This window comes from Daphnia pulex, chromosome 8 (assembly GCF_021134715.1).
Source record: "Daphnia pulex isolate KAP4 chromosome 8, ASM2113471v1".
Classification (NCBI taxonomy): Eukaryota; Metazoa; Arthropoda; class Branchiopoda; order Diplostraca; family Daphniidae; genus Daphnia; species Daphnia pulex.
The window spans coordinates 4,309,315-4,320,521 of NC_060024.1; the positions used below are offsets into that span (position 1 = coordinate 4,309,315).

At 39.6% G+C, this 11,207-nt stretch overlaps 1 protein-coding gene across 1 annotated transcript; it reads right to left on the minus strand.

Annotated features, from left to right (window-relative positions):
- Nucleotides 1–6,843: 6,843 nt before the first annotated feature.
- On the minus strand, nt 6,844–9,672 carry LOC124199536 (putative ankyrin repeat protein RF_0381). The gene is made up of 2 exons (XM_046595367.1): nt 9,642–9,672; nt 6,844–9,562 (listed from the first exon to the last, which is right to left on the minus strand). Exon 2 carries the CDS (start codon nt 9,522–9,524, stop codon nt 7,449–7,451), a length of 2,076 nt encoding a protein of 691 aa, XP_046451323.1. The 5' UTR covers nt 9,525–9,562; nt 9,642–9,672; the 3' UTR covers nt 6,844–7,448.
- Between the last annotated feature and the right edge of the window lie 1,535 nt (nt 9,673–11,207).

The following is an 11,207-nucleotide window of genomic DNA, read 5'->3' on the forward strand; positions in this document are numbered from 1 at the left end:
GTTCAAGTTTCCTACATTTTCTTCTGCGAATAAGAAATTTGGTCTCTGGTGCATTACCAGAACCATCTGGATTAACGCCATCTTCGTTCTTCGACCTCATTGTCTTCTTTGCTTGTCCCATCGCGTAGTTGGAAATTTTTCTTCTCCTAATACACATTTAAAAATGGAATCTGATCCCGATCTCGACGAAACCATGCTGTCACAAATAGATTTTGATAATCTTGAAGTTATGGATGAAGTAGGCGGAGACGATTCAATTTTAGAATTAATCAAAGAGAAAGAAGATGTTGAAAAAGGAAGTGAAGGAGAGTCAAGCAAGCATCAGGAAGAAAGTTTAGATGTAAGAAAGGAAACAGAAGAGGCTAAGGGAAGTTTGAAAAAGCTGAATACGTATGGGAAAGAACAGTAAAATTTACATATGACAGGAAAGTTGTTAAGAACAAAGAAGGTGAAGAGAAAACTAAAGAAGAAATAGAATTGTTTGAAAAGTTGCAAAAATGTAAAAGAAAAAGAAAGGAAGATGAGGAAGAAGAAATGAAGATTGCGAAGGAGTTATTCAGGGTTCAAGAAAAGGGAAGAGAGGCGGCAAGAGCAGTACAACTTCAAAAGCAGAAAGAAGAAGAGGAAAGGAAGAAAAAATGTATGCCAGAAGAAAAGGCGCGCATAGCTTATCAAGATGTTCTTCGCATGCACCAAGAATCTGAACGTCTCGTTATTGTCACAAATGAAGTCAGGGCTGCTGCTTCGGTAGCTTCAACAACATTGTTTAATTATTTGGAAAAGTAAGTTCATTTTAATGTTACCCCATATATTGTTTGTTATAGTAGAGAACGGTTAAAGAATTTTCCAAATTTTCTGTACGCAGGCCAACTTCCCAAAAAAATAAGTGGAAGGAATGCGAAGATGAAGTTCAGGGTTCTTCGCAGTCTTTCCACTTACAATTTTGGGAAGTTGGCCTGCGTTCCAATTACTTTATAAACACTATCTATTTGGTGTTATTATCTTTTAAGAAAAGTCTTTTTTGAGAGCTCAGCAAAAATTTTGTTTAGAGTTGGTCTTAGTAAAGACTGGGATAAAGATAAATCATGATTTGGTAATGCTAGAATTATTTTTTGTGTTTTTATCAAAGTTATACTTACATTACTTGTGTTCCTTAATTAGGATGCTTAAAGCGGTGTTACGAACAGAAAATCTGACACCTTAACGCCCTAAGGGCATCGAATTTTCAGTCCCGAGACGAAGCGATCCAGACGACAGTCTAGTGGCGTCTAGTATATCTTTGTCTCGATCCTAACCTTGACCAAGCAATTAAATATCCATTGTACCGACTCTTCCTTTTTCTGTTTAACATCGTGTCAATACAAAGTGCTAGTTTTCTCACACACTCTGATCAGTCGATTTCTCGAACCGTATATTCACTCGTAAAAATTTGGTGCATCGACCGATGCGAGACGAACCTATCGCCGTCAAGCTGATCAGCGTGAGCCGTATCCGACTTTATCTCCACATCGAACCTCATTTGGTAACGTTTTCGTTTTTGTTTCCATCAAATTCTGAGATCCGTCGTCAGCTCCAAGTGTTTGTATCACGCAATGCCAGCCCAATAACTTCAAAGTACTACGGGGGGATCTTCGCATTCCTTACTTGCAATTTTTTTACAAGAACCCGGACTGCGAAGATGAAGTTCAGACGGCCAACTCCGTCGTCGACGGCTCCGACATCGCTAAAGCAAGTCCAGGCCATCCTTGATTCCACCACCACCACCAAAGGTAACACTGATCGTTGCTTGACGGTTTTCAGAACGCCATTCTGCCAAACACGTTCCAACCTCCCCCCTCTCTCATCCACACACACAACACACAGTATTATTATTGCAGTTATGTGCGAGTGATTGCGGTGAAAGTGCCTGTGTTTGTTGTGTCACCGTGTGTGTTTTTTTCACCTCTGTGTTTTTTTCAATTGTGGGTGTGTGCCCACGTCACTTACGCAACCTGTGGAAGAAGAAAAAAGGAATCCACTTGGTGACTTGGCTATAAAAAAGGTGGCCGTAAAAAACGAGGGGGGGGTATGGGTAAACCCCGGAAGAGCAAAATATTGAGCTGTTAATTGAGGTGGAGGAGTTGAATTACGTGAAAGATGAGCAGCAAAGAGATAAGGATAGTGGAGGAGCTTCTGCCAAGAGAAAACGACGAGATGAGTGAAGAGGTGGGAGCGCTAAAAAGGATGAAAGAGAAGAAGTTAGATGGAAGAGTGGCCGAGTTGAAAGAGAGAGAGCGCGGAAAAGACGAAGGTGTCCGTCTATTATTGGTAAGATTTCTATGTCAAAAACGATTATTGTTCCTCTCTTAGTATTTTTTGTTGTGTCTAGGGAAAATGTCATCAATTGGAAACATAAGTAAGGGTGTTACGCAACAAGGAGATGGATTTTTTCCAGTGTGGTTAACCATCAAAAGAATGTTATTTATCGTATAAAATCCCAGAAGTTTGAATCGCCACATCAAGTATAAACATCGTAATATCAATGGGGCAATCATCAATCCCGTTGCAGAACCTATTCTTATGCGTTCTTAAAGAATTTCGTCTTGGAATGTCACCGTGGAATCTCTTTCCTCAAAATCTCCTCTCGGTTATACGAAAGAGAGCGAGAGACAGCGACCTTTCGATGGGAGAGCGGGACGTGTTCTGTCGTTACTAGAACAAAGGAAGAAGGGTGTTGAAATGGAGGGGGGAGGGGGTGAGAGAATTCAGTTAAGAAATGAGAGGGTGCAATATTGCCGCATAAATTTTGTAAGAATTAAGAGAAATGAATATATTATCGACATGATTGCACTATTGGCACTATACTACATTACATAACTTTAATTGTGAAAAATACCTACAAATTTCTTCGTTTTTCGGCCATGCCGGGCTTCATCCTATAAGCCACCTAGCGCTCGGGGAAACAACATTTCCCCCTATTTGCCATTAGAATCTGTTGCCTGGTCTCCGGTGTCCCTCATAACGTCAGCCTACACCAATCGAGATGGGATATCTTGCTGTGCGTCTATCCCTGTATCCAGTATGAAAAGTTAACAATCCAGCAAAGGCAGATGGTGACGAAATGGTGCCGTTCACTTTCGCTGTTAATCAATACTCGGAAAATCTTATTAAATGAAAATTTGAGGTAAATAAACATTTAAATCAAACCTCATTCTTAAATAAATTAAATATAGCAGCATAAGAATACTAGGGGAGATATTTTTTCTAAATTATAATTATCAATCTTTTTTATAGGTTACTCGTTACTCAATTATTCAATGTCTGTCATGAGCGGACGATAAACACCAAAATTTTCCCAGAATGATCAGTCTCTCTAGTGGTAGGCATAGCAACTACTTGTTCGGAGACGGGGAATTTTTGAGTTTCTGTCTTTTTATTTTTTTTATACCCCTAAATTTTAACAAACTAACAAATTGTAGTACGTACAATTTAGATGAACTAATTCTTCATCTTTTAGTAAAAGCTAAAAGGGCGTGAGTCTAGCGGCTATTTTTTCATAATTTAAAAAAAAAACAGGGCCCTTTTTTTAGAAGCGCCATAAGGAATGCACGGCAAACGCCTCAATTTTCGCTCGGCGAAACTGTTACAGTTCGCGCCAGTTCCAGGGGGCAGGGAAATATAGATAAAGGGACGGGGCATTTTTTCTCATGTTACCCGTTATGTTTTACCCCCTCTCCAAAAATTTTATCATTACAGCAACTAGGTTGCTAATAAAAAAAATAAAAACCAAAGTCGCGTAGCGCTATAAGACACCATGCTAAAAGCGTCGAAGCGTACGCTGTACCAACTTCGCCGGTAGGTGCATGTACGTTATAATTCTCTTCGAATCCCAATACTTCCTACTTCTCGATCTAACAGCTCCAGAACCCGTCCTCGTCCGAGCTCTCTTCTTCCTCGACCGTCACCTTCCCCCCGTGCCCCGCACTGCCTTCTTACTCTTTTTTCTCTCATCATTGGTTTTATCGTTCCATAAACTACATAGATGCACCTTATGTCGTCTTTGTAAATTATTTACAGCATTGAATCAAAAGCCTTATTTATAAATTTTTATGCAAATTATACCTTGTTGTATATTTTCAAGAATTCTAATTTCGAATGCTTTCTGCGTTGCATATTTTATTATTATTTTGTATCTTCGAAAGTTTCTCAGCATACACAACTTGTTTCATAGATGAAAAACTATAGCATGCACACGCATGCACATTATTATTCAAACACAAATCCAGGTTAGAATGATTGTGTCTAGTGTAATTGAACTATCATGCAGGTTTCATAGGCTAGTGCGATCGTAGCGACCGTTACGTGGTAGCATTTCATTATTATTGTTAGAAGTGAAATGCTACTTTCAGCAAAAAGTAGTTAAATAGTAGCAGTGTACTACTATAAAGTAGATCCTCTAACTTATTCGTAGAGGACGCTACTCTTTAGGTTGCGAAAAAAATGCTATTTAGTGCTACTTTAGGGAGTGCTACCAGATAAGTAGCACCCAATGAAATAAGTGTACGTGTCTCCCGCATTTTAATACGAGCTTCTTCCACATGTCTATTCTATTTTCTGTAATAATACTATATTACTGATAAAATTTATTATATGTTTTGATACTTTTGGAGTTAGGAAATGAAAAAATTTTCAATCTGAAAATTTTTCTATGGTTTGGTTATCAGACTTTTGCAGTTGGGACTTGGAAATTTTTCGAGATTGAAAGTTTTCTCTTACAACCAATGAAATTTTTCGCACTCTACTTCAAGTACGTTTAACTGATAGTCTTCGAGTACCCAAAAACAACGCTGAGAGTGTGGGCGGCTTCTTGATACACCGACGTCGGTTTGCAAATGAAACATTCGCCCCAGTATTCTATTCGAATACGGGGCAAGGTATTCGAGTCTTCGAATACTGGGTGATTCGAATTTCGAAGGGTTATTGAATTTGCATAGGGTTCTTCTATGGGTATTCGATGCTTCCGAATATGGTTGAACATATTCTAGACCTGTTCTAAGCAGCAAGGGTATTCGAAGATAGAATATCCGTCGTAGAGTTAGAATATCCCCTGAAAACTGAGTGTGTGGTAGCATTTCACTATTACGGTTAGCATGAAATGCTATTTTCAGCAAAAAGTAGTTCAATAGTAGCAGTGTACTACTTTAAAGTAGATCCTCTGCCTAATACGTAGAGGACGCTACTCTTTAGGTTGCGAAAAAATGCTACTTAATATACTACTACTTAACGGAGTGCTACCAGATAAGTAGCACTCAATGAAATGAGTGTGCTTTAAAGACAGGCAGAAAATGAATTTCATATACCTGTTTTCAAGAGTTTTATGTGGAAAATAAGTTTGTAATCGTTTTGTTTTCCTTTATTGTTCATCACGTGCTGTTATTTAATCTCCTTTCTCAGTTATATTACATCCTTGATAAATAGGCCTGCGTTTGCTCTATGTACAGTATATATAATCTTCTTGAAACATACTATAAAATAAAGCAAACAGTTGCTAATCATCATTAAATTTCCCAAATCGCTATATATGTGAAACCAAATTGCCATTTGTCCACAATAATAAATTTCGCATCGAATTTTGCTTTTGTTTTTTAATTTTTTGAAAGGGAGAAAAGGAAACTATTAAAAAAAGGGGGACCCATACTTGCCTCTTCTTCCCATTCTTCTCTCGGGCCAATTCTCTGTGGATTCGGTCGCGAAAAAAGCGGAAAAAAGTAAACAACAGGGACAAAATTTTTTTAAATACAAGGAATGTGATCTGGAGACACAAATTGCTACACATACTAACCAAGATACGTAGCAATTAACTTCACTTATTTTTTTAAAATAACACACTGATTCACTAAATCCACTTTGTATTCGGAAAACACACTTTCAGCCGATACAGACAACGCAAAACAACGGCACAAAATGGCGGACATCGAAACAATTGACACGCGAAACCGCGATGTGAATTGCCTCTTTATCGTCGCTTTCGTTGGACGTCGGTCGAAAAATAAGGGTTCAAACAAACCATTAGTTCACGATACAATTTATTTGCGCCGCCAATATAATTAGTACAATCATAACGGCGCAGCGGAAGCGCTCTGGGCCCATAACCCAAAGGTCCCAAAGGTCCGCGAAAAAACAAAGTTGCTTAAAACAATGTGAAGCCTATTGTCTTTTGCTAAACGTTTCAACCTCAACCAACTAGGGGAGAGGAGGGCTAGTTGGCAGGGTCACTTTTTGTGAATTCATTTGAATTTTTTTACCACATGTTTTGCAAATTGAATGAATAAATCAAATTCAGATTTCAATTCTCTATGAATTGATCGTATTTGTTTACAACACAAAATTGTGAAATTGAGAAAAACTGCAAAAAACAGTCTGCCAACTTGCCCCACCTACGGGGTAAGTTGGAAGCTGACGATTCTCCATTGCTCCAAAATTTCTAGGTCGAATTTTGAAAACTTGCAACTCAGCACCTCGTGAAAAATCTGTATGCCAACATACCCTTCAAAATTTCTGACAACTAACCCCACAGGGTGCTTTTCGAACAAATAAATTGATAACTAAATAACTTTTTAATGTAGAAATGTCGGGTTTCTTTTAAAAGTAAGAGAAACATAGATTCTTTTTTGCTTGGGATTTCTGACATTCTAAGAGTTTTACAGTACCTACCTAAAGTTTGGGAACGCGCGAGAGAACCTTATGGAAAAAGGCATTTTTCTCGGCGTTCCCAAAAATGCAATTTTCGTCGGATCACGATGAATTTTTTTTTCCGTTGCCAATTTGTGTAGCAATAAGCTTATTTTTTTCAGACTTTTGCAATCAAGGGCAGGTTAACTTTTAACTCGAGCCCTAAGTTTGATAACGCTCCGTAGAGCTATATGCAAATTAGGGTACTTTAAGGGGGGATAACTACAGAACGGGTAAAGCTAAAAGAAATATATATATTTGTTTTTAAATTTCATTGGATTTCAATTGATTCCAACGTTCTAATTGCCGATTTTGCTGCCGCTGCCAGTCGCTGTCGCAAGAGCAACTGCCTCATCACTTGCCAGGCCATTCACGAAGGCGCCAACTGCAAGGAATTTCAGGTTCGAGTCAATCAAAGTGCCGAGACGGACGAGGACGTCAGCAGGCGGACCGAAGAAATGATCGATGTAAACTAAAACAATCGAATTTTTATTCGATTGAGTTTTAATCATTTTGAGACATTTGATAGGCGCTGGTGGCAAGTTGCGAAGCCCTTTCGTGCCCGCAGTGTCAGGTGGTTAAAATTGGGGCTGCGACTGCATGGGTCCGCTGTTCCGTCTGCCGGACGGAAATATGTTGGGTCACCAAACAAAATCGCTGGGGTCCAAACGCCCAATGGTAGTTCAATTCAATCAGAATAGAGTTTGAAAGTTGAATTGACAAGTGTGGGAATTAATTTAGGGCAAAGGTGACACGAGCTCAAGGTGACTCTCAGAGCAAAATGCTGTGCGGTTGCAGTAATCTTTTAGGTTCACGTCCAATTCCTTACGATTGAGCAGTTCTTCTACCACAGTTTTGGACTTGTTAATAATTGCATAGTGAAGAGCAGTGCATCCATCTTCGTCTTGTGCGTTAACATCGGTCGATTTTTCTAGAATTATTCTGCACAAATCAATTGGAATATCCTCCCACATAGACGCGAAATGTAGTGCTGTGCAGCTGTCCCTATTTTTTAGGTTAACATCCAATTCCTTGTGCTTGAGAAGTTCTTCGACTGCAGTTTTGGAATTTTCTAAAATTGCATAGTGAAGAGCAGTCTGTCCATCCTGGTGCTGTGCGTTAACATCTGTTGTTTTTTTCAGAATTTCCTTGAACAAATTAATTGGCATATGTGTCCACTTGGCAGCGAAATGTAGAGCCGTCCGGTTGTCGATGCATCTGACGTTGACGTCCACGTCCGTTCGTTTGAGAAGTTCTTTGATCGCAGTTTTGGACTCGTTCAAAACTGCAACGTGAAGAGCGGTGTTTCCATCTTCGTCTTGTGCGTTGACATAGGTCGATTTTTTCAGAATTTTCTTGAACAAATCAACTGGAATCTCCTTCCACTTTGAAGCCAAATGTAGAGAAGTGCAATTTATCTTATTTTTGCTGTTCACATCCACGTCCTTGTGTTTGAGAAGTTCCTCTACCACAGTTTTGGACTGGTTCGTAATTGCATAGTGAAGAGCAGAGTCTCCATATCTGTTGATGTGTTTGTTGACGTTCTCCGAATTCGTCCGAGAAAGAATCTTTTTCATCAAGGCCATTTTAAATTCAAATTGAACAGGTAGATCGAATGGCGAATAACCCAAAGATAGATGAAGTGGTAGGCACCCCAAAGAATTGGTGACGTTGACGTCATAATCTTTAAATTCACTGAGAATGTTTTCGGCAACGTCCCATTTTTCTCCGTACAAAGCCAAATGCAATGCCGAGTCGCCCGTTTTGTTCACGCCACGAAGATAAATCCCGTCAAATGACAACAACCGAGATTTATTTGAAGAAAGGAATTGCAGGGCTATGAAAAACACATTCCGGCGAAACGTTTTCTCGTTTGATGTATTTCGAGCGCCAACGTCTTTTAAGTACTGATCGATTGGCCAGTCGGATGTAGAGAAAACTCTGGCCCATTCGAGTAACGTGTAGCCTTGGGAGTCGACACTGTTTATAGATTCGTTTGTCAAGTTATTGGCAATAAGTTTTTCTAAGTCTTTCCTGTTTCTCTCAATCATAGCCTTGTAATAGGCAAATTTGTCGTCTTTTTCAATCCAATTGTATTTCATTGAATCCGCCAGGCTTTCGGACTTGGTTTTCTTATTTCTCAATCCGAATCGGTCGACTATAGCACTCGTCACCGTCGACCACTTTTTCCGAGAATTGGATTTTCTGAAAACGAAAGATGCGAAATTTTGGCAGTTTGAAAACAGAAGATGATAATTAGTGCTCAGCTGATTGGTTTCCCAAATGGCTCGCAACAAACGTTCAAGGCCTCTAAAATTGCCCCTAGCACTTTTGCGCTCTGTAACTGGCTCTGGTCTTTGAACGAGTTCCATCTTTTCAGCGTCGTATAATTTCTCGGTGACGTCATACTCGTATGGTGACTGCTGTAGAACAATGTTATTTCCATTCTTTTCGATGGAATACCACATCTCTTTTTTGGTTCTCCTGTTCTTCGTTGTGATGGCGACGAAAGCGTGAATCGTGACTTCCGATCTCAGCATAGCAACTGGAAGAGGATTGGAGTAAACTTGGACGTGGGTGATTACATCTTTTAAAGATGATTTCAGAATGCCGACATTTGCTTTAGGATTTCTCAAGTACTCTGAAAAATTCGAGTCGGAAAATATCTTGTGGTTTACCAGTAAATATTCTCGAAGGGATTGCTCGGATATTGTACTGGTCGTGTCTTTTTCTTTATCGACGTGTTGTACGTACAACAATTGGTTAAGGAACTTTTTCCCTTTAGCGAGGTCCAATGAACCAGAACCCCACATTTCTTCGTTTGATGGCAAAGTTTTGATCTGTTTTATTCCTAATATTCACATTAAACCAACAAATAACTTCACCAGATTGGAATAACAGAAATAAAAAATGATTTGATTTATATATACCTTGACAGAATAATGAAAATGTCGACTGCCTTGTTTTAGTGATGATAAACAATTGAGAACTAGAATTAATAAAAACTGATTAAATAATTTCACAACCAAACATTTCTTGGGATTGGTGGGAATAATAGAATAGAAGCGGATATTCTGCTTGCACTCAGACGTCAGGGATATTTCCTTTGGCGCACGTAGGAATGCTTATACACACAAGTCGGGAAACAAAGCGACTGCTTTGAATGCCCCGCGGCAGCCCCACCCACTCCATGATGGCCGGCGCTGAGGACGTCACCCCTGACGTCATTCCTATACGACGTCACGCGGATGCAGCAGCCCAGTCAGCACTCCACCAACTCGCTCTGAATTTCCGCGCCAGCCCAGGTCATCTCACCTTTCTCACTTCCCCAGCATTAATGAACCCCCAACATATAAACCGCTATTATACATGTCTCTCTCTGCCTGCTGTACCCCCGCTTGTCCAGGCGTGACGTTGACGTCATTCACCACAGACGTCAGCTGTTAGCAGTAATCAATCTCACAAAAAAACTGCATGAGATTGATGATGACAAAAATAAGGCGGTAATCGTGAGCTGAGCCCTCAAAGTGACAACACCTCAGAACATCTGAAGATCATTTTCAGCTAATCAACTTTTGGATTTTTGTAGCTGGATTTATCAAAATTTATTATATATAGGGTAGCGCGCTCTATTGACTGTATATAGTGTAATGATATTCACGACCATATAGGAAATCCAATGGTTTCCCGACTCCACTGAGCCGCACTCCTTATCCTGGTTTTTTCCCTGTGGTCCATCCTGTCGTTGATTCACAGCTGACGTTGTACAAAAAACAAACCCTATAATTATGTAACGTGAAAAGAGATATTCATATCCTTTAGATTTGGGATGTGGAGAATGCAAGACCACCGGTACCAAAATGCGGCAAAAATGGGAAAAAAAAATGTCAGTTCCGTTGTTTGAAGTTATTTGGTATGGCAAGCCGTTCGTGCCACTTTTTGGTCATGCATAAACCGTAACGCAAAACATAAACAGCTGCGTAATGGTAAGCATAAACCTTAACGCAATGCATATACAGCTGCGTAATAACCAATTAAACTAACATCGCAATATTGTTATGAATAGATGTAATATCTATTTAAACCTAGTGCAAACCCGCAATTACATGGCTCATTTATAATCGTATTCTAATGCCCCGTTTTCAATCGAGCCAGTAATAGCTCGACATGTTCGCCATCTAGGAAGGGAAATTCGAATAATTTATTTAGATGTCATTCCCGTAGTGTCACCTAGTGTTGGATGATACAAGATTCTCATTCAAAAATTGTTCCCGGCACGTTTTGAATAGATATTCTTATGAATTAAGATTGGAAACGTTTATTACTCCCGAAGATACAATCAAGGACGTGCTAGACGTAGTCAACATCACCCAGGGCCAAGAAGAATTGTTGAAAATGACGCGCGGCGATTATTTCACCTTTATAACCAGAGAAGATGAACTGTATGCTGGCGGGCCAAACGTCGCCATGATCGGCCATGATGGACTTGTAATCTG

Excerpts from the sequence above, each read along its gene's own strand:
- LOC124199536 (XM_046595367.1), bottom strand. The coding sequence starts at position 9,524 with ATGTGGGGTTCTGGTTCATTGGACCTCGCTAAAGGGAAAAAGTTCCTT.